The sequence below is a fragment of the Phaseolus vulgaris genome, chromosome 9 (genome assembly GCF_051622355.1).
Source record: "Phaseolus vulgaris cultivar YP4 chromosome 9, ASM5162235v1, whole genome shotgun sequence".
Taxonomy (NCBI): Eukaryota; Viridiplantae; Streptophyta; class Magnoliopsida; order Fabales; family Fabaceae; genus Phaseolus; species Phaseolus vulgaris.
In genome coordinates this window covers 28200253-28224234 of record NC_143506.1, presented here as the reverse complement: position 1 = coordinate 28224234, position 23982 = coordinate 28200253, and the positions used below count along the sequence as shown (strand labels likewise).

Genomic DNA, 23982 nt, shown 5'->3' with positions numbered 1-23982 from the left:
GAATGGTGCCCTAACACGTGTGCATATAGAAAACCCAATGATAGCATATATGTAGGTAGCTAGCTAGCATGCAATGTAAGTTTTGATAATTAAAATTTGCAGAGAGATGAGAAAAGGAATCAAATGAAGACAGCAGAGACGACAGAGAGGGACACAAAGGAGTTGCAGACAAGTAAACATGCTTTTGCTGCGTGCACACCGTGCCATTCACTTCTCTTTTGTCCAAGTTTGTTCACCCTTCCATATGGCGTTGTGAGAAATGATGGATGGTGTTGGAGGCTTGAAGGGTAAAAAGATAGGCACTGAGGTTGACCCTTCAACAAGGGAGTGGTGAAATAGGGACTGTGGGTTGTGAAGGGTCCCATTGTGTTTCCCAACTCACCAACACCATCTCATCAACCTGCCACTCCTCTTACAAGCACTACTCATACTCTTGTTCTTTCACATGTGCTATCTTGTCTTCATTCTTCATATGCATCATGGCAAGTGCCCAAAGAAAAAGTGTCTGTGTTTAGTTAAAGTTTTAATATGCGTGTGTGTGTGCATTATATGGCATGATCATATACTACATGCATATCCGGAACTAGATGATTCACCATAACTCAAAAGCTATTTCAAGGGGACCGACAAATAAATGTTTTTATATAACAATTAAATATTCATATTTCATAACTATGTAAATTGAACTTCACTATCAATAAGAATGGAATTAATTCATATCTTTAATTTTAATATTAATATGAAAACTTTATAAGTGGATAATAATGTTTGAATACTACTATGTAAAGTATATAGGATCTAGAGCTCACATTTTTACTCAATAAATTTTAAGATATAGCTCATCTATTTCTTTTCGAAAATAATAAACATGTATTATCTAGGACCAAAAACATCTCGATTAACTGAGAAAAGTTGAAATTATCTCCATGACTGATATACACCCGATTTAATAAATCTTACTATATTTAAGCAAGGTGGACACATGCTACAATCTCAATACCCTTGACTAACACATGTCCTCCTAAAGATTTAAGCATTATAAGCATATGTGTTATGGCTAAATGTGTCCTAAAATTGTAACTAAGACCCACTTGAACCTTTTGGAGAGTTCCATACAGGTATACACCCATAAAAGCTAATATAAATAAGGAGATACCCCCTTTAAAAATATTTTTGAGTGATTTCTTATAATTACCTACTTTTGAACATTAAAGTTAGACTTATTTGAGCATCAAAGTAGTTGCAAGTAACCCATGTTGAAACCGAGATTTACACCTGAGACCAAAGCAGAATGAGACCTAGTTGTACGCTGAAACCAAGACATGAAGCAACACAGAGATCAGGATTGACCGAGCAGTAGGAGTTGAAGTAAGTGGTCCTATAGGGTCATTTAGGCATTGTAAGAACATTTTGGCGCCCACTGTGAGGTTGGAGAAAACCCATTAACGAATTACATGATGACCACACGAAACATGACTAACAATAGATGCCAACACTAGGAACCCCATTATAACCCTGTTGATAAGATAAAAATGATGATGCAGTTTAAAAGAGAAATAAAAACACTTAAGAGAAAGAGCGCAAAAGAAATTGACGCCTTCTAATATAAAAATGCAAGAATAAGGTAGAAGTTGGAAGGGAGCGGGACCATACCTCTACACACTCACACCAAACACAAAGATTCAACTGACTTCCATGTACCAACCATCCCAAAAGCTCAAGAGGCCAACAATTTCCAAAAATGCTCAATCTTGACCATCGATCTCTATGTACGCTTTCATTGTCTCTGCTCGTCGACACACCTTCACGAAAAGTATAATGGAAACTGCACTCCCTCCAAATTGGAAGAACCCATCCCTGGATAGTATAACAGTACCACAGACATTGATGAGCACATCAACGTATGTCACGCAAATTAGTATATGACGTCATCCTCTGCAGAGTATTCTTGACTTCCTTAAAAGGAGTTGTATTAAGTTGGTTTACTCTCCTTCTCCCATATTTAATCAACTGTTTTGTTACCTTAGTGATGAAGTTCAGAATGCAAATCTTAATGAGTCAGCCTCATCACCTTACCTTAGTAGTCCTTGTCAACCTTAGACAAGAAAAGATCGAATCCCTTTGAGCCTCTATGGAATGGTTCAAAAGAGTCGCACTTAATATTCAAAACCTCAACCCATAAGTGGTTATGCATTATATGTTTATCGCACTTAAATCCGAACCATTTTCGGACAACCTGTGCAAAAAAACTCGCATTAAACCTTGATAAAATCACGCAAAGCGAATGCACAATCACACAATATCGAGCGGATGCGCTGGAGGAAACATCTCTAACTCGACCCGGAAGAAACACCTAAGAACGATCCAATTAGTCAACATCGTGGCTAATGAAGAAAACAAAACATGTTAACCGTTACCTTTCCAACAATGATTTCTGAAATAGTGACCCTGAGCAGGACGACCCCATGATTATCATGGTGGAGTTAACTAATTTCGCAGTGATGAAAACTCTAGTTGACTACGTAGCTATGTGGACATCTTATACTGGAAAACTTTTAAACGATTGAGCTTGTCAAAGGACGTCATCTTTCCCTAAACGAGCAAATTATTAGATTTTTGGGGGAGATAGTAGACACCCAAGGCTTCATTGATCCTGAATAATTAAGCATGATTAAAAATATGTATTATGTCTAAACATGCCCTAAAACTGCAATTAGAACTCACTTAAGCCGTTTGCAAAGTTTTATAGAAAGGTATTTTGGGTAAAAATACTTTTAAGTAATTTCTTATAATTGTCTACTTTTGAACATCAAGATGACACTAACTTGAATATAATTACAGGTATCCCATGCTAAGACGAAACTTACAACCGAAACCAAGAATGAAATATAAACTGAAATTAAGACACAAAGTATTAAAAAAAATTCAAAATTGACCAAATACTAGAAGTTAAAGTTAATGATTCATTTTAGCCTTATAAACCAAAATATAAAATAAATTTAATCTCATCCAATCCCTTAATAATTATTACTAGAAGCTTCTGACTTGGTAAAATGTACTCTAGCAATTATTGTGGTGTTTCAAGAAAGTTAAATATATCTAACCAAAAAAATGAAAAAAAGTTAGAATATAAAATAAACCATTATCTTTGTAGAATGATGTCTTGATTAGCATATTAAAATACAATATTATATTATATAATAGGAATACCGTATTATTGATTAATTATGTTATTTCAATAAAAATAAAAATAATTACCTGTTTTATTATGTAAAAAGAGAAAAAAAAACTGTTTAAAGTTTTTGAATATTTAAAATTCACTTTAACCCTGGATTAATTCAAGTTACATCTTAGGTAGAGCTATTAACTTTTTCTTTACCTTTTATTTTTATTTTACAAAACTTGAATATGGGATCTAAAACCTTTTTTTTCAAATTATAACAAGTGGTCACTACAAGAAAAACATGAAATAGAAACCAATTTGTAGAGACTAAAGTAATTAGTTACAATAGTAACTAAATTAGAGACCATTTTAGAAACTAAAAAACAAATTGGTTCTAAATTAGTTTATATTATTGTTAAATAGTTTCTAAATTGGTATCTAATTAGCAACCAAGCTTTTAACTACCAATTATTTAGTTTCTAAATTTGGTATCTAAAACTTTGGTTGTTAATTAGATAACAATTTAGAAACTATTTAACAATAATAGAAACTAATATAGAAATCAATTTTTTTTTAATTTCTAAAATGGTATCTAATTTAGTTACTATTGCAACTAATTATTTTGGTCTCTAAAAATTGGTTTCTATTTCATGATTGTCTTGTAGTAGATCTTACACATACTTGTGTGTCTCATAGATAGTTTTAATATATATATATATATATATATATATATATATATATATATAATTACTGTAATAATGCAATTGTATTTGGTAGTTAATACTTCTCTATTAATTTTTTTCTATTACCTTTTTATATAATTTTTTTAAGACATGGAAACCAAGGTGTTTTTCAAATTGTTCTTTTTTTTTAATTTGTAATTAAAAGTAATATACTCGTTATGTTGAGAATAAATGGTTGAAAAATAGTATTTTAATGACTACGTATGTGAAAAGAAAAAAAAAAGTTAGTGAGAGTCAGGCTTATCAAAATTAAAATTATTGCCACCTGAATTCAGTCCAGAATCATGATGTTAAAATCGAAAAATAAGAAAGAAATTAACCATTCTAATTAGTAAAATGCTAAAGTCATTTCATAATTCAGTCCCTATTTGATTTGACAAACTGTGGCTTAATCTCAAAGCAATCTTAAAACCTTGCTGTTGGTAGATTTGCAACATAATTAGCTTCAAAATTGATTTACAACTCACTCAACTTTCTCATTAGTTGAAAGCCAGAATTGTCAAAATGCTAATGAATTCCCATGCAGAATTCAGAGAACATTGGTAATGTCTCACTTTATAATATTTCTTTCCACTTAATTTATGAATTTTCAAATTATAAAACTTTTTCACACTGATTGCTTAAAAAAGGCATTTATTGAACAATTATTTGTAGTAATTTGTTAATTAATCTACTCAACTTTCTAACACGTTATAAATTATAAATGTTTAATTTATATTTTGAATGATAATCTATTAACTTATATAAGTTGTTTGTAGTATTATCTATTTCAATCACTTAAAAAAAATGGCATGTTCATGGTGTACAATAACTATCACCAGAAATTGTTCCTGCTCAGGCCGAAATTTTTTTAGTTGCGTTTAATGTACTCCTTAAAAACAATGAAATTAATATATTTTATTTTTTTATGACTAAAATTTATAAAGCGTAATATAACTAAAGAGACAATTATTGAACAAAATATTAAAAAATTCCGAAGTTAAAATTTTAGACTTTAGTTAATAATCAATTAAAGTCAATTGTATAAAGACAATCATATGTAGCCAAATTTTAGAACTTATTTAATAAATACTAAGTAAATTTAACATGTAAATGTATTTTCAATCAGTCTTCATTGTCATTTATTTATGATCGTGTTCCTGAAAATTAACAAACACTCGATAAGAATAGAATCACCAATATCATAATATAATAAAGACAAACAAAAAAAATAATCACCAAATTGCCAATATCAAATTTCAAGGCAAACTAGGGTGGGGGATAGAGTAGATTTTTCAAAATTCAATCTAAATTCAATTTAATCTAATAAAATAGATTAAATTTAAAATTTATATCTATTTTAGTTAGATCAAATAAAAATTTAATATAAATTTAATTTCATCTAATAAAATAGATTGAATTTAAAATATATATATATATATCTATTTTAATTAAATTAAAATTATTTGGATTTTTCCAAATTTATTAAAATAGATTAAATTTATATTAAATCTACTTTGTCAATTAGATTAAATTTATCTCGATCTGTATAAGGATTGACTTGATTTGACCCGGATACGGATCAAATCGGCTAGACCTGAACTTGGGTCGAATATGGTAGAACTGGATCTAGGTCGACTTGGCTAGACCTGAACCTAGGCCGACTAGACCTGAACCCGCGCCGACTCAGCTCGACTTGAACTCGAGTCGACTCTACTCGACTTGGTACCAAACCGACTTAACTCGACCTCAGCCCGAGCTGACTCGACTCGATATGGACTTGAGCCCAGGTCTACTCAACTCGACCTCAACCCGGGCTAGGTCAGCTCTAGCTAGGCCCACTCAACTCGACATGGGCTTGAGCCCACTCGACTCAACATGGTCCCAGGTTGACTCGGCTCAATATTTTTTTTTATCAACAATAAAAAATCAATAAACGTGAACCACTTCATGGGTGGTTCAACCTTTATACAAAGTTTCTCTTTGTTCTCACCCTACCAAGAAACGCCTATCATACAAATAAAACCACAAACTCAAACACAAAACACTTAAAAGACATCCTAAATCTAATTACTTTAGATATCAATAATCTTTTTAGTTTCTAAAATAATATATAATTTAATCAATATAGTAACTAATTATTTTTAGTCTCAACAATTGATTTTTATTTAATGATTTTCTTATAATGTAGGTATTAAACTCATGTACAATGGTAAACTTCTAAGAATTCTTGTTCTATCTCTTCATTTATGCTGTTCTTATTCTTTTATGGTCATATTTTTTTTTTCTACTTTAAGATACAAGATTTTACACTTATATAGATTTTTTTTTCTCTCATGATGAATATTTTTGAGTTTCATGTTATGTGTTCTAAAATCTAAAAATAAATAAATTTAGTTTCTTATTTTAAATCAAATCAATCCAAGTTAAACTTTTATCACGGGCAAAACAAGTCTAATTAAGAAATAACAAAGCTATGTTTGGTTGGTCTTAGTCTCTTCAACAATATTCTTTTATTCTTTTATGTCAAATAACATTGAAAGTCCAATATTATTGATTCCTTAAGTATGGTTGGGCATATTTTACGTCATGTAGCTTTTATCTTACCTTGGAGTGTCTTTATAATTATTCTTTGCACAACTTTTCTCTCTCTCTCTCTCTTTTCTAGTGTTGTATATGGATATTTCACTTCTAATACCTCATTTTATATTTTTGTTCTTTTATTGAAAAAAAAGATAAATATATAAGTAATAACTAAATAAACTAAAATCTTGCATAAATGAGTGTGATCTCTTGACTTTTTTTACATCATTACCTAAATTAGTACAAGTTGAATTGAATTATATATATTGAATGAAATATAAAATTAAATCAAATGCAGTTAGTTTGGTCCCATTGAATTAATGAGTTACCCATATCAATAAACACCTCTATCTAAAGTTGGAATGGTGAGGAAAGTATGATAATGCATCTACAATGTAACTGGGGTTTTTTTTTTTTCTCAAAGAATGAAAAGTTTCCAAGTAATGTGCAATTTTGCTTTTGAGATGAAGAACAATAAAAATGACCCTCAAGAGACCTTTGGGCCCTAGTGTCATAACAATGTTCCCTTCTGTATTATTCATATTTTTGTAGCTGAATTGATTATGCATTCAAGGGGTCTAAAATCTACCCGACAAATCCCTAATTGATCTCTTAGGATCAATCATCTACCCTAATTAATTTACATTATCTAGCACTAATTAAATATTACAGGCACAAAACAGTACAAAAAGAAAACTATAAAATGTTGATTTGTGTTTGATTCAAGTGCCATATGCCAATAACATGATGACACGTGTAGATAACAATCCATATTGAACAAGACGATAGAATATATTGTAGCTAGCTATTTTTTTTCTTCTTTATCTCGGGCTTTGTACATGAAGATTTGAAGAAAAGGTTGTTTGTCTGTATCTTAATAGTAACCAAAAAGATTATGTATGCATAATCCAAGCTCAGAAACCTAATTGGTAGCTAGGAGAATTTGATTAAGGATAATGAACATACCTCCTCCTTAGGAACACCACAATAAAGTAATAATGATAATAATTATTTATTATTATTAAATAATAACAAATTGTTCTTTGAAAAAGTGATTGTGTTATGTGAGTTGTCCCTTGAAAAAATTGAGAGTGGTGGGCAAGTGAGACAGGAGAATAGAGAACAAAATAATTCAAAGACAATATTATCTATGGAGAGTGGAGAATGTAGAAAGCAAACAAGGTGTACTAGTAGAGTTTATGCATGTGAATGTGGCTGAGAATTAGGGTTCATGTTTAATCTCCTTCTCTCTCTTTCTTTAACATTCATGGTGTCTATCAATAAATTATATATATATATATATATATATATATATATATATATATATATAACATGTATCAGTATCCTACTATTTTAAGATGAAATAAAACAAAACCTATATAATCATAACATACCTATCTAAATCTTAAACCTTTTATCATTTTGGCTCTAGATCCCTTTTGGTCTCTCTCATAAGAAAAGTCCTGTGTATAATGCTAATAAGAATTTAAATTCTATGTTTTTTAGTTGAAAAAATGGAATTTATTAAATAGTTACTGTACAAATTTAACGATCTTATAAAATGAATAGTTTTTTAAGGTTTTTTTTAAAGAGAATTGTGGGAGGAAAAAAGAGTAAAATAGTTGATAAAGATTTATATTGAATTCGAATTTTTTTTATTACTTTATATATTATTAAATAATATTTTTTTTTGTTTAATAAAAATCAAACGAGCTATTACAAAATGATTATAAAATAAGTGTATTTTTTCGTGGTATGTATTAATGTTTGTGATTGAAGAAAACTTTAAATATAGTCTTTTTTTTCTCTTTTAATGAATCTTTATTAAAAATACTTTGCTGATAAAAGAATGTTAAGAATACTTTAACCTCTGGAAACTTAAATCCAATGAAAATTTGAGTTCAATTTTTACTGTAACCTTATCTATTGCTAACAGGTAACATTATTATTTTTTATTAAACTTTGACCTTTCTTTTTTGTTCCAATAGCTTTCTAAAATCAATTCACTGAAACTTAATTTTTACTAAAAGTAAATTATCTTCTAAAGGAGCAAAACTTGTCAGTATGATTTGTTTTTGTTCCAAATAGTGTAAGGGTGTTTCTTACTACACCTCTACATAGTTTTAGGTAATTCAATAATAATAGAAGGTGTTTTGTAAGCAAAAGGTTTTTTTATTAAAAAAATTGAAAGACAAAAAATCTTATTTCATAATATTTTTTTTAACATTTTTTTACTTCCAAAACAATAAATTTAGAATTCATAAAATGTATTTCAGAAAGAGTATTATGAAATGGTTATAGACGATCATTTCCATAATATAATATGTATCCACTCTCACAATTTATCGTGGATTTTCTATTTTCACAAATATTACGAATTATCAATTTTGGAAGAAAAAAAAATGAGTTTTATTTTTCTTCTTTGACTAACAACGTTTTCAAAACCATCCACCACAATGTTATTGAAAAGCATACATGTATGTCTATGTCTACGAGAGTGTACTAAAATTGTCTAGAATATTTAGCGTCGCTTGCTCTAAATAGTGACAACAAAAGTGAAAGAAAAGAAGGAGATTGTGTTTGGGTTCTTAAAACCTCCAAAGTGAATTTTGTCAATTTACATTTCTGTTGTGGTGCAGGAAGGAAGCAAAATACAGTGGTGCAGAAAGAAGTACCCTAGTGTAAGTTCATTATGTTTTTTGTACTTTTTGTTGTTGTTGGACATGTAGTTCAGCCTTAAATTATTTCGTGTTTTGTTCAAGCAAAGTCTATAGCAGACATTTCTTTATCTATCTTAATATTTTCATCCTCTTCTCTTGTAAATATAAAAATTCTCATTTTATCTTTTTTAAATTGTATAATTTGAAAATTATTTTTGACAGAAAGATTTTTGAATGGCATAATCTGGAAATTATTCAAATTTCGCAATCTAAAAGTTAAAAATATTATGTTATCCAAAAACTAAAACTAACTTCTGAAATTCAAAAATATTTATTAAGCAAAAAATAACTTCTATAGATCGTACAATCCATATTTTTTTTTTAAAGAATAACTTTCACATTATATAATTTATAAGTAAAAAACAATTTCGGATTAGATAATTTAGAAAATCTTCTTAATTCTGAATTATATAGTCTTCTTAACTTCTGAGAAAAATAAAATAAAAATTTACATATTTAGAAGGGTGCATGACAGAAATATGGAGGTTGAGAAAGAAATCCTGAGTCAAAGCTTATTTTTTAGGCCCAAAAGAAGAAATTCCAGATCAATGTGATTGAAATGTGGCACTCTGCGACAAATAATCTTAGCATGGCTGTAAACAGGCAATTGCTTCCTGCACCATACACCCAATTATATGGGAAAAACCGAAAATACCCTTAAAAAAATGGGGTACATATAAAATTACATTCTGGACCTCCTTTTCCAGAACACAATAATCTCTTCCAGATAATTTTTTCCGGAATGCATTGTTTTCAGTTCCGGATTTTTTTATCCGGAATAGGATTTTGATTTTCTTTTTCCGGATTTTTATATCCGAAACACAAAATCTCTTCCGGATTTATTTTTCTGGAATGCATTATTTTCAATTCCAAATTTTTATTTCCGAAATAAAGGATATTTTCGGAATTTTTGTAATTATGTTAGGTGCAGGTTCAAAAGTGTTGGGTGCAGGGAGCATTTGCCTTGTAAATATCACATTCAAACCCTACTCTTCCACTGTGTTCCTATTAGCCCTTTAGGAGTGGTCACAAGGTTCATTTTCTTTTTTTTGTAATGCTAATTTTTAGTATTATTAAATTATAATATTATTATATTTTTTTAATATTTATACAATATTAATTTTTTTACATATTATTCTATTAATATTATGTTAATTTTCCTAAAAAAATATTAATTTAGATTTAAAATTTAATTTATTTATAAAAAATATTAATCTGGATTGGATTTGGAATTATAAAAAATCAATTTGTTTTATAAAAATATATGGATTTAAATTTAAAAATTAATCTAAATATTTAAATTTAAATTATAAAAATTTAATTTGTTTTTATAAAAAAATAGATTTGAATTTAAAGTCTAATGCAAATATTTAAATTTATATTAGATTTGGATTGAACACCCTTGTTGAACAAGGTGCTTTGATGTCTCAAAATTCAAGAGTAATGTTGGTTTTTTTTTTGTGTAGTAATCTTTGAATTGTTAATTCACTCTTTATGATGATCCAAAGTTAATTGAATCTTAATTATTTTAAAAAAATATGTGTTTTCTAAAGAGTGTGAAAATTCAACTTGTTAAAATGTCAATTTAACCGGTTGTTTACACTTAGTGGATTTTAAAAAGAATTTGAAAAGTTTGACTTTGTTGTCAAACAAATTCAATCGATTGTTTCGGAAAATTAAATTGATTGTTTCGAAAATACAATCCATTGATTTTCTGAAAACCTCAACAAAATTTTGTTAAGTTGGTTAAACTGTTTTTTAATGATCCTAATAGCTTTTGGTTCTTGAATTAAAAGTCTTGACCATTTGATTGAAGTATAAAAATGTTGTTTTACGCTCCCAAGCATTAACTAAGTAAGAAAGATCAATCAAAAAGAGTTTTCAAGATTTCAGAGAGCTTTTGCATCATCTCAAGTGTGAAATAAGATTGGGTCTTATATTCTGAACTTGAATCTTCGATTTACCCAAGTGTATTATATTCCTTCTTCCTCAATCATTGTATTTCTGTGTGATTTGGTGTGGTGCAGTTTTAGAGGGTTATTCTGAAAACTGTGTGTGTTTTACCAAAGGTGGTGTGTGTTCTTAAAGGGTTCAAGATCATCACTTTGGTGTGTGTTGTGTAATCTAGATTTGATTACATAGTGAATTCTCAGTGGTTAGCTGAGGACTAGATGTAGCTCTTGGTTAAAAGTGAACTAGTATAAATATCTTGGGTGAATCTCTTAAGTTAAAGACAAGCAATAAAACTACAGTCGCCAAAATGTTTCCAATGTTAACACTAAAGCCTTTAATCTCTATGTGTCGCAAGAACACTTTTTATCTTCCATAACTATCCTAAAGAGTGCATAACTTTTGTATTTATCGTAAGACTTAACTTCTCTTTCTAGTGAGAAACCTTGGTTGGCAATTTAGGAGAACCAACCAAACAATGGTCTAATGACCTTGTTTTGAAGGAATAGGGCAACAACCAAACAAGCCATATATTCTTCATATTTTGTGTTTGTGTTTATGTAAGCATGAAGGCTTTTCATTGTAAAACAACATGCAAACATGAAATACAAGAGTCATGGGCTTTCTATCTAATTGTGACTTAAGAGGTAAATTCTCAATCTTAAATTCTTATTTTGAGTTAGTTTTCTAAATTGAAGTGATTGTCTTTTAGCACTTATCTTCATCTTGAGAAAGTAGATTAATCTTTTATCTTTTCCATGGCTGTATTTTTCTTGTTTTATTCTTATGAATTAAACATTTACCCCTGTTGTATCACTTGATTAAATTCATGTCTAATGATAAAATTATATGATTTTGTATATGATTTAATTTCGATCTAATACTTTGATTTTCATGAATATTGTTCATTATTTTTCTATAAAATTTAATTGTTTTTTGAGTTATAAGTTTCAAACTTCATGATCGAGAGCCATCCAAGTTCATTTAAGGAAGTTTATCTAAAGAGGTATCAATAGTTACGAATCATGTTTGATGGATTTACCTTCTAATTCTCAACTTAAGATTTATCATAATGAGTTTACTTATCATCTTTTAATACAAAAGAAATAAGACTAGTGATTTTCATATAATATTATAACCAAAATTATTTTATCACTTTAGCACATCTTCCAAAAATTACCTTTTAATAGAAAGCTATTAAAGATATAAATGTCAATTAAACTTGCATATGTAGGATTTGATCTATCTCTCACACACTTTAAGTCATGTGCATGTGTATATTAATTGACCATTTTTTTACATTCATAAAAATTAAATTCTTTAAATAAATTTATCCATATATTAAAATTATTAATAAACATTATAAGTAAGATACAAATGTATTATCTTGCTTGTATATTCAATTTTTTTGTTATGTTATGTAATTACATTAATGTTATATACTTATTTAAATAAAATATATGCAATTCATAATTTGAATAAAAATAATAATTGAATGAGAATATATATTACACATAGGAAGAAGAAAAACAAAACTGTTCAATTATTATTAAGAAAGGTAATTTATATTTACTATTTTTTCTTACTATTTACTATTTCTTGCCTAGATTTTTTTTTTTTCAAATATATAATAGAAACATTATTGGGCCATTTGCATAACTGAAAGCCCAATGCCATTGACATGGGCGGCGCTAACCCTAACAGTACAGTAAGCATGTCTATAAATATGACATCCAAAGTTTCTTCTCAGTGAATCGGTTGTTTAGGGTTGGCCTCACAGCGGAGTGGCACACTCTCTGTTATTGCTTCATGTTCATGTATTCGGTAGCTTCTGATTCTGTTCACAATGGTTGTTATTTTGTGCTTAATTTTATGAATGTTGGCTTGATAGAGAATGGAGATGCGAAAATACCCTGTGAGGAGGATCTCCCTTCATTGATAGGAAGTGCCGTATGACACTCTAAACGCAGCGCTGATCAAAGGACTTGTTCTTTGTGGTTCTGTGTGTGTGATTTGGAACGGGTCTCTGAGGGTTTTCTTATTATTTATTAATTATTATTGGTTTTCTAGGGTTAGGTCCGATGCCACGTCTCTGGTAGCTTCAATTTGGCAGTGACCAGTGATGCTATGATTGGACCAAAAGCAAAAGGGAATTTCCTTTGTTTCGCATCTTGATAGGAATCTGTGGATCTCATACTTATGATCTGCGGAGCCGTTTTGTGCGATTACATTTTTATTGTTTGTTTGAACATTATGTCATTCGTTTTTAGTGTGATGAAGCCGATGATGATTTAGTTTAATTGGAATTACCGTCTGATATTTGATGACAATTTCTGGCTAACTGAGGCTTGTCATCTGTTTTTGGAATTTTACTGAAATATTGTTAAGTTTTATCCTTTGTACTCGGTTGACACCGAGTGGGTATTTAGACCCCCTAACTATCCTGAACACTGGTGGTCTCAGAATTCATTTGGTGTGGACTGATATGAGTGAACTCATTATATTCAACCGAGGATAAACAGGTCCAAAATAGTGAATTAATAGTGAATAATAATAATAGTGAATCCATAATAATCATAATCATATAAATAATTACGAGTTTTTAAAATAAATTAATATATTATTATTATATATTGTACTGAATATTAAATACTAAGATTTTACTTTTTTATGTATTGAAGTGCCGGAATAACTTTTGTAGATAACAAGGAAAGTGTCGGAATAATTTTTTGCAGGAAAGTGGTCACTATGGAGGAAGAAAATACTTAATTTTCCATTTTTGCTTCCCCCTTGGTATGCAGACGCAAATTAGCATAGAAATATGCATTGTAGAAGTCTTAAAATTCACATATTTGAAGTCAATTTTATGCACCGCCTTTAATTGGTTTTGGGATACCTTGTTGTAACACTTGTTAGACTCATAAATGTTTTTTTTTGGTTTTATTTTAGAAAAATAGTAAAGTATAATATTAAAGATATTTTTTTTTTGAGAAAAAACAGACTTATTTTTTTATTTATTTAAAAGAACATTAATAAAGTATAATATTAAAGATATTTTTCTTTTGGAAAAAAACAGGCTTATTCAAAATCAAATATGATATCAAAGACTATATTGAGTTCTTATCTAATCAATGAAACCAATGAAAATAACAATGTAATCAAATCTAAATTACAAAACACACATAAAAAATGATAAACTCCTCAAGACAGTTTTTAGAAACTTACACTTCAATACAAAATTACAATGTTTAAAGAAGAAGAGGAATAGAATACATACACTTCAATATAGAAATACAATGTTTGAGAAAGAAGAGGAATAGAATACATCACTTCAATACATAAATATAATGTTTGAGGAATAAGAAGAATAGAATACACCTTGTAAATCAAAACTTAAAAGTTCAAAAATACAAAATTCAATGTATGACCTAAATCCTAAATTAATTGGTCAAACGCAGTTAAACCAAAAACAATTGAAATCATTTAAAAACAAAGTTAAGTTTTTTCCAAATCATTTTAAAAATCACTTAATGTCAAACAACATGTTCATTCGATATTTTGAAATTTCACATCCTTTTAGAAAATCCATCTTTTCAAATGGATAAAGATTCAAATGAACTTAGATTATCTTCACCTATGCAATTTATAAATTCTTGTTTTAATGAGGTATTTGGATTTCCAATTTAGAATAACAACTTGCACATTACATACCGGTCCAAGAATTACATTTGTGTTGGAACTATACCATCGCACGAATGATGCAATATCACTGGTATCAAGGTCCTCTTATTCATCCATTACAAATCATTTTGTCGAAAAATGAATGGTGTGTGAAGTTCAACTTAGAAGATAGGAAAATGACCAAGTGCTTATAAGATATGAGATTGACGAATGGTGATAAGCTTATATTGTCATGAATTGGTATTAAATTATTACTACTTTATTAAGAATTAATGACCTCTTTCAGTTAAGTGTATGAATTGATATTAAATTATTATTTTATTAAAAATAAAAAATTAACCTTTTTCAATGAAGTAAATGAATTGATATTAAATTATCATTATTTCATTAACCATCAAAGGAAAAGCGTGTGAATTAGTATTAAATTATTATTATTTTATTAAAAATTAATCAAATTTTTCTAGTGAGGCATATGATGCACATTTCTATTTACATTTTGAAGTGGAACATGTCACAAGGTTGGTAGGTGAGAGCATTAACTTACATTAATTACTTTGAAGTACCATGATTTGAAAAGACAAAGACAAGGCAAAATGGTTTGTAGCTAGAATGATTTTTCCATTAAGAGTTTTTCTTATTACATACCTACAAGAAAGTCATCTCCAACGTTGCATTGAATGTAAAACTCATCTCTAATGGCTGCCTTGAATGGTTTTGACTAATTTTTCACCTGCACATTCAATACCGACCACGTGAAGTCATGGTTTGTCATAGTTTTTCTTTCATTTATTAGGATTCTCATATTTCACTAATACTTCATATTTTTCAAGGCAGTGTGGCATACAATTTTTTTTTACTGTCCAAAACATGTTTTTTTTTACTTTGAATACCACACAATATGGGTCGTCTTCTTTTATTTAGTAAATAATGTATATTAATATTTACATACAATGATCTTTTTTATAATGCAGACTATGAACGAAATGGAAAATATTTGCTTTGATGAGATTCCGTTGTTTGAAGAATATGAGAGTTTTAATGTATTTAATAATAAAAGAATTAAAAATGATGATGATTTGGTTGCTACAGTGGGTATGTATTTTGACAATGTTAAAAAAATTTATCGACAAGATGTCATTTCAAAGGATTTTACCATTAGAACACAAAGTTCTAAGAAAGGATCGGACAAAGAGCTAAGGTACTTCATATTGGTGTGTGCCAGAGCCGAAAAATATGTCTCGCTTATTCTGAACGAAGTTAATACCCAACCAACTCAAAAGAATGTGTCCAACTCGAATAACTATTGGGATAAAAAATGAAAAGTGATATATTATGCATGTGCACCTAGAACACTCACATGACCTTAACCCAAGAAAGTCACGATTGTTTAAGGGTAATAGAAGAATCAAATTAAACACAAAGAGGGCTTTTGATATCAATGGCGATGTTGGGTACGAATTAACAAGAGTTTTCGGTCGTTTGTTTTTTCATCTGGTGGTTATGATAATCTAGAATTTGTTGAACAATATGTGTGAAACTTTGTCGGGAAACAAAGGAGATCTTTGGAAAAGGAAAGAGACGAGAAAACACTCTTAATTCATTTCTCTCGTATGAGGGAGTTTAATCACCAATTTTTCTTTGACATTTATTTGGACATTAATAACTACATTCATCATATCTTTTGGGCAGATGCACGAAGCCGGGTAGCGTGGGAAAGCTTTGGGGATGTTCTATGTTTTGATACTACATATTTGATTAATAAACATGACATGCCATTTGTACCATTTAATTGTGTTAATCATCATGGACAATCTATTTTGTTGGGTTGTGGACTACTATCTTTAGAAGACACAAATGGTTGTTTGACTTTTTCAAACTTGACTGTGACGTATGTCAAATAGGTCACTTTAAAACATTGTAACTGACCAATACAAGACAATGAAAAATGCAATTGAAATTGTATTTCCTAATGCAAGTCACTGGTGGTACTTATGACACCTCATGAAGAAAATACTTAAGAAGCTGGAGGGGTATGTTCAATATAAAGAAATCAAACGTGCAACAAGATCATAATGTATGAGTCCACCAATGTTGATCAATTTTCTTCTATTTCAATAATATTTAAATTCACTATAATTTTATAAATATTTAAAAATGAAAATAGTGTTATTTGAGAAGAAAAAAAGTCAAAAACAGTGTTAGATAAGAAAATAAAAACAAAAAAGTGTTGGATAAAGAAATAGAAGTATTTGAGAAAAAAAGTCGCTTCATGATGCAAATTCATTGCACCTAAGAGCTTGGTTGGATAGCGTGATTCTTGTGAACTGTGAACTCTAAAGACGTTAAAAATTTGACAATTACCCGAACTTGTTATTTAAATTTTATAACTAAGAACAGTCACAAGTAACCTTGGTGAATACATGCAAATTGATATTTTAGAATCCAAACTATGTGGATTTCATTGCAGGTTCTCATGTTACAATATAAAATTGAAAAGAAGGATCGGGAAATCCAAAGACTAACTAAGAAGAGCCCTTCAACTGGAAATTTTGGAGGATGGTGGATTAGATGCAGCACATAACAAAAATGACAACAATAAGACTGGGATACCGCAAACTAATTTGACATGATAGTTTTCTATACGAAACAAATTTTTTTCATTTTTTTACAATTGTATATTAGATCATTAACTGTTAATAGTCATGAGGATGCTCTGCTTTAAATGGAAAATATAGTCCTCGCAGTTGAAGATGGTATACTACATTTCAATACTTTCTTCTTGTATTTGGTTTAGGGTTTAGGTTTTGTATTTTTAAAATACGTTTTCTAAATAAAATTGAATATATGGGCAATAAATAGCTCTCTTTAGACCCTACACTATATGAGTCAGTTTCAACGAGACCATCCCAAACCTGCAGTGCCAACATTTCCAACTGGTTGAATAGGTTCCACCAAGCCCTTCGTAGAACTTCCAAGCCCCTCGCCCTGCACAAATCATACAAAATAGTTATTCTACAATCATAAACCCGAACAATTCGACAAATATGAGATACGACTTGGCGTTGCTATTCATGGCTTAATGGTGTGATGAGAAAAGTTCCTGAACAAGGTAACACTATTTTATGATGGGTAGTGTAATTATAGAAAGTCATGTAAAAATCATATTTGAACTGATTTTTAATAATTGACGATTGGATATATTATTCCTTTGTTGGTGTATGAAAATTAAACTTTTATTTTACACAAGGGGTTGTGTGGCTCATTACAAGACCTACTACATTATTAAATTCAAATACACCGGTCTTCCTCATGGCGTGGTGCCTTTTGAGCTGTAAGTTTGTGGCATAGGAAAAACTGAAATTATAATGAAAATTCTGAAGATTTAAGAAAAATTAAAAAAAAAAAAAAAAGTAATTTGATGATAAGTATGAAGATACCTCCTTCCAACCCATGCTTTTTAGAAGCTTTCTGGCATAACTACCTGCTCCAAATGACATCTCCAAGGCCTCTGATGCAGCTTCTTGAGGACAACCAGCATCAGGTGAAGATGGCGTATTATAAACATCTGGCAGATTCTTCTGTCCTGGACCCATGCCGAAGCCACCATGCAATATTCTTCTTTCAGCAGCCCTATCTCTGTATGGATGTTTTATTTGCTGGCAGAGCAAACAAAAAAATGAGTTCAAGGTTAAGAGATTCTGGAGATATCCTTACATGTGATCAATTGTTCTATAGAAAGGGTGATCATGGAAGTGAAAGACAAGTTTAGAACCCTTATCTCTAAGTCGTCATATTCTCTCTTTCCTATTCGATCCCTTCAACTTCCCTAACCCACAACACTTACTGAAGTACTCACTTTCCACTCAGTTATGTGAAAGGAAAATTTATAAGCCATGGCCTCACTTGTTATATATACTACTTATGCCATCCTAATTGCTTTCCCAAGATGTTGAGCATTCATTTATCTATTATAAAATGCAGCTATTTGTTTGATTTCAACATCAGACTACACACCTTACATGCAGAGGGATGACTCGGTAACGCAGACAAATCCTTCTCTACAGGTATTTCATCTGAAACTGAAGCAGAGCTTTCACTGGACTTGGAGAGATGAGTGATTTTTCTACTAGGTGATAGCTGGGGAAAATCCCAATGTTTTGTTGGATTCGAAGAATCATAAGTTGATAATGAAGCCATATATTTTGCACTAGGATTTCGCAATCTGTACACTTGTCCTGATAAAAGAACATGATAAGCAAACGTATTTAGTCAAGGGGGTATTTCTAGCTCTATCACTTTACTGAAAATTCCAATACTGCTTCATTTTAAAACTACTCACTCATCCATCATTTCAAAATGAATTTTATGACAGGTTGTTTAGGAAAGATATACAAGCAAGAAAGTTTTAAGTTTTTGAATTACATGTTAGCAAATCTCTCCATTATAATTTTTTTAATAATTATATATCCTGATTATGGATGACAACAAAATTCATACTTGTAGATATCCACGTGTAACATCTATAATGAATATCAAACGAGTACATCTAAGGATACCAGCAAATACCAGATAATGGGTATGAGTATTTTAATTATCCGCCTATTAATGGGACAGGTATGGGTATCACAGTATTCAACCAGCATATATCCACTACTTGTTAGAGGAAAACATTAAGAATTGAAAAATGGTAATAATTTGATTATACATATTTATGTTTTTATTTAGACCTGTAAAATTAAAATTATTTTTAAAGAGATTAATTTTATTTATATTTTAAATAAATAATAATAATCTTAGTAAAAAATTTAAGAAAAATAAAAATAAAAAAGAATCCATGGATATCGACTGGTGTAGAATAATCCACAGGATACCTGACGAATAATAGGTTGGATATTTTACACAGAGCGGGTAGAAGATAGCTACTATACGTTGCTGCGGGCAGCTGTTGTCATCCCTACTCATGACACGGTGTGTAATAAGTACTAACAAGTACTAGAGTAAAATGCAAACCTGTTCTAACTCGTACCAGATCAAAATGTGCTTCACAGATGGGAGCAGATCTTAATTTCCCTCCACTAGAAGGGATAGATGGATGTTGTTTTGCAGACCGTTTCACCAATCTTCCAACCAACCTTGCCACTTTATCTTTTTCATCTCTTTTGGATCTCGTAACCATTTCCCAATCCCACAAGTCCGCAATTGGAACCTCTAAAACCAAATCTTTCCCTGATTCAGTAACTTGACCATATTGAGCCCGCCATTTCTCTTCATCCAACAACATATCTGTAAAGATAGATCAAGTCTATTTAGGAGATAGATCAAGTCTATTTAAGAGATAGGTCAAGTCTATTTAATACCTTCATCTATGGTACTTCTATCAACTATGTCACATTCATCCTCCATGTCCGGGATCCACTCACCCTCTTCCAGTTCATAAGAGTTGTTGTAAGCTACACCTTCATCTACAATACTTTTAGTATCAGCTAAGCCATTTTCACCCACTTGGTTTGGGTTCCACTCACCTTCCACTTCATAAGTTTTGCTGTGAGCTATACATTCAGGAAACAAATTCATTCACGAGCTGTATTAGTTACCACGTAACAAAAAATGATAGAAGTTACGTACACACCATCAGCTGCTAACGAGTCATATCTATCATCTGTTTCCAGTGGCATTGTCACTCCATCTGCTTCACTTACTGCTATATTCTTGTAGCCAGACAAGTAAAGATCAATAAGTGTGTCCTCTAACCTGTTAGTAGGCAAATTGAATAATTTATGTACAAAAAGTTTGAAGGTAAAAATCATCAGTGGAGTAAGGATGTGCAAGGTGGATACCATTCTGATGGTGGTGGAGGTGGCTTTTCACAAGTCGGACTACTCGCAGAATTTGTAGCATCTATTTCAAAGGCAGACACTTAAATAAATTAAGTTACTCATATTAACTACTGCTGCATATCTGAAACACCAAAATGTTCGAAGAGTAGTGGAAAACCAATTGTCTATAACATTAATACAAATAAGTACAAATATTGGGGATTTGACAAGGCCGTGCTTGGTAGCAACCCCCTGTCCCTGCATACTGCAGACCTATCATCATTATACTATAATATTGTTGACAAGTTAATGCAAATACAGAAACACAGTTGCAAGTTCATATACTTACCATCAAGTGCTTCATTAGCCTGGGTTATTGTCTGTTGGTTGGTGTCAGATATACTTTCAAGAAAGGAAATATAATCCTCGTTGGTGTTACCATCATATATTTGTTGAGGACTTTCTGTGGTAGTTTCCTTGTATAGACATGTGTCTGCACTATCGTCCTAAGATATAACAAGCAAAAAAAACTAAATTTCTAACATAAAATGAGATTGATTTAAGAATTTATCTGTGGAAAATAAAATGTTAAATTGATTACATAGAAGTCCAACTCCAAAACTACCTTATTGGTATCTAAAAGTACATAATTCCCATCCTCAAATTTGTAATAAGCACCATCTCTGCTGCTATAGTACCAGCCAGCATTAGGGTCATGGTAAAATCCACTACTGCACAGAGTTAAATACATTTCCCCCAACGAATAAAGAGGGAGAAAAAAGTTAACGACAACAAATTTATACCAACAAAACAAAACAGAAGTAGCTCATTATATTCATAATTTACATCAGTATATACAATCAGATGCGAACCTAATAAAAAATCGAAAGGTCTGAGGTTGGAGGGCGTGGAATCATCAAATAAGTCACTCTTATGTTTGATTAGGATATTGAAAAGAAAAAGCTCATTCCCAATCCCATTTAGTTTCATCTCAAAAATCATAAATTATTCTCCATCATACATTCTTTTCGTCAATTATAACACACCGAACATAAGAACGAAGAAAGGTAGAGTAATCATTTCATTAATATTCATATCAAACAGAGTCGTAGGAGCTGACCATTCTGTTTTCATTCTATCCACATCAATCATTTAGGGTATTAAAACAAAGAAGGAAATAAAAAACGCTAATTTGAACAAAATGAAAGCTTAGGCTTCACGCAATATGTTCAGAGGCTCAGCAGATATAAAGAAGCACAACAACATGATGAAATTTTAACGTTCCAAATGTACTAATTACTACAAATTAAACTGAATGAAAGAATGAATAACCATAGCTTGTAGCAATTCCGTACAATGAATAATTAAAATGTGAACATGGCAGTGTTAAGGATTAAGAGCAAACAGAATAATGATTGATTGGTGAGAAATGTTTCGAAATTGGGATCGAAAGGAAAACCTAGCGTGGAAGTAAAGTTGTGATTTGTCATCCCAAACAAAGGTAGAATCGCTATTTTCACGATTTTCAGAATCTGCGTCCATAGCTTCTGCACTTCGATTGCTGAATCTCTCGTCGGCGTTGGAATCTCCACACCACCTTCTTCATGCTTCGCGGCACAGCCCAATATTCCTCTTCTCAAATTGTACATTAATTTTTTAATTAAAATGTATAACCAATCAATTTTTAATTAAATTGAAATCATAAAAATTTATGGCACATATGAACTATTAACCTTTTTACTGTTTTATGTCATTTTTCAAAATTTAACTTTTTTCAAATATATAGAACATTTTGAACTTTTTAATTTTATAAAAAAAAATCTTTTGACTATTGCTAATACAGAAACTTATAATGGTAATCAATTATTAATTAATATATATAAAATTTTAAAACAATTAATAAAAATAAATGTGTTGATCATATATAATAATTTATAATTGAATGATAGCTTAAAATGTTTTGATATTATCGGAGTATTTTAATTAATTTCTTTAGTTATTTAAAACTCTTCCAAAATTATAATGTCGGAAAGTAATCCTAAATCATTCTAAGAAAAATCTATTGCAAAAATGTTTTGAAAATGGTAGTATGATTAGTAAAACAAAAAAATAAAATAAATGTGATTACAATCTTATATTAGTCCAATAATATATTTACACGAATAATTTATTCTATTAAAAAAATTAACATCAATTAAATATGTCGTTTAGTTTAAAAAACGGACTTAACCGTTACTATTCTTATTTTCTTATTAACTTATCCATGTAGAGTTTAACATCATAAAATTATCATAAAGTCGAATTAATATAACTGTAAGAATAACTATCACTAAAATTATTAAAGTAGGTTCCTTTAAATTAATTCTAAAAAATTCTCATCCAATATTTAGCAACACTTGTGACTACTAGCAAAATCATGATCTTCTAAAAATAAAATAAAATTATCCTCCACAAAACCATTTTTTCCTAATTGTATAGTGATATTTTAGAAAATAACAAAAAAAACTGTCACATGGATACATAGAATCAAAGAGAAACAAAAACAAGGTCACTAGTTAACAAAAAAAACCTATGTGCCATGGATACATAGAACTTGAATTTGAAAAATGGAAACGTGACTAAATAAATAAAAAAATCATATTAAATAAAAATTCAAATTAGGGTTTATAACAAGCTGAAACTTCAAAAGTAACATCATTAAATACATTTTGATTTCTTTTTTCTTTCAAGTGATGAGTGAAATGTCACTATATATATACTTTATATGTTTTATTTTCTTTTTATGTGTTATTAAGGGAATGAAATTTTATATATATATATATAAAATGGATTCTCCTCTTATCTAATTTTTTTTTACATAATTACATATAAGGTGATGAAGGGTGTAAAAAAGAATGACATATATATCTAACAAGGTGTCGTAATATCTAAATTAACGCTTACTATTGAGAATATCATTTTTTTTAAGACTCAGATATGCAATAAAGGCAAAAATGGCTTAGGTGAGTTGCATAAGCAAAACTTGTTTGTCAATGATAACCTTTATATATACTAATACATTTTATGTATACTAGGATGGAGACACAACTTATTCTTTGACCTTCATTAAGGATCAACCTCTTGAATCCAACATCAATAGACACTTGCTATGAATATCAAAATCTCATTAAATCCACAAAAAAATCTTTAGTTTGGTAAGTACCTATCAAATTTCTAGTATGTTTTAGACCAAGATTAATTAGTTATTTGTCCTTAATCATATTATGGAAACAATTAGTTACAACAAGCATGTTGCAACTAATATGATCAAATATCACATACCCAAATTTGTGTATAAAGCTTCGATA

General features: G+C 29.9%; 1 protein-coding gene and 3 non-coding genes across 8 annotated transcripts; 3 read left to right on the top strand and 1 right to left on the bottom strand.

Annotated features, from left to right (window-relative positions):
- The first annotated feature begins 13047 nt into the window (after positions 1 to 13047).
- Positions 13048 to 13173, top strand: LOC137823241 (small nucleolar RNA Z112). Its single transcript, XR_011083094.1, has one exon. It is a non-coding gene; the product is annotated as a small nucleolar RNA Z112 (small nucleolar RNA).
- Positions 13174 to 13213: 40 nt separating this feature from the next.
- Positions 13214 to 13371, top strand: LOC137823255 (small nucleolar RNA snoR2/U65). The gene has a single exon (XR_011083108.1). It is a non-coding gene; the product is annotated as a small nucleolar RNA snoR2/U65 (small nucleolar RNA).
- A 44-nt stretch (positions 13372 to 13415) lies between these two features.
- On the top strand, positions 13416 to 13491 carry LOC137823246 (small nucleolar RNA snoR77Y). The gene has a single exon (XR_011083099.1). It is a non-coding gene; the product is annotated as a small nucleolar RNA snoR77Y (small nucleolar RNA).
- A 3961-nt stretch (positions 13492 to 17452) lies between these two features.
- LOC137823146 (D111/G-patch domain-containing protein) lies at positions 17453 to 22304 on the bottom strand. Of its 5 annotated transcripts, none has more exons than XR_016515351.1 (10): positions 22095 to 22288; positions 21261 to 21366; positions 20985 to 21141; positions 20657 to 20717; positions 20449 to 20570; positions 20177 to 20368; positions 19691 to 20102; positions 18834 to 19054; positions 18257 to 18475; positions 17453 to 17804 (listed from the first exon to the last, which is right to left on the bottom strand). XR_016515351.1 is itself a non-coding variant. In XM_068628289.2 (10 exons), exons 1-10 carry the CDS (start codon positions 22175 to 22177, stop codon positions 17712 to 17714), a joined length of 1527 nt encoding a protein of 508 aa, XP_068484390.1. In that variant the 5' UTR covers positions 22178 to 22304; the 3' UTR covers positions 17453 to 17711. The 5 variants fall into 5 exon arrangements, 1 of the variants encoding a protein (XP_068484390.1); XR_011083072.2 differs by having other exon boundaries at positions 18839 to 19054; positions 19830 to 20102; XR_016515350.1 differs by having other exon boundaries at positions 18839 to 19054; positions 19846 to 20102.
- Between the last annotated feature and the right edge of the window lie 1678 nt (positions 22305 to 23982).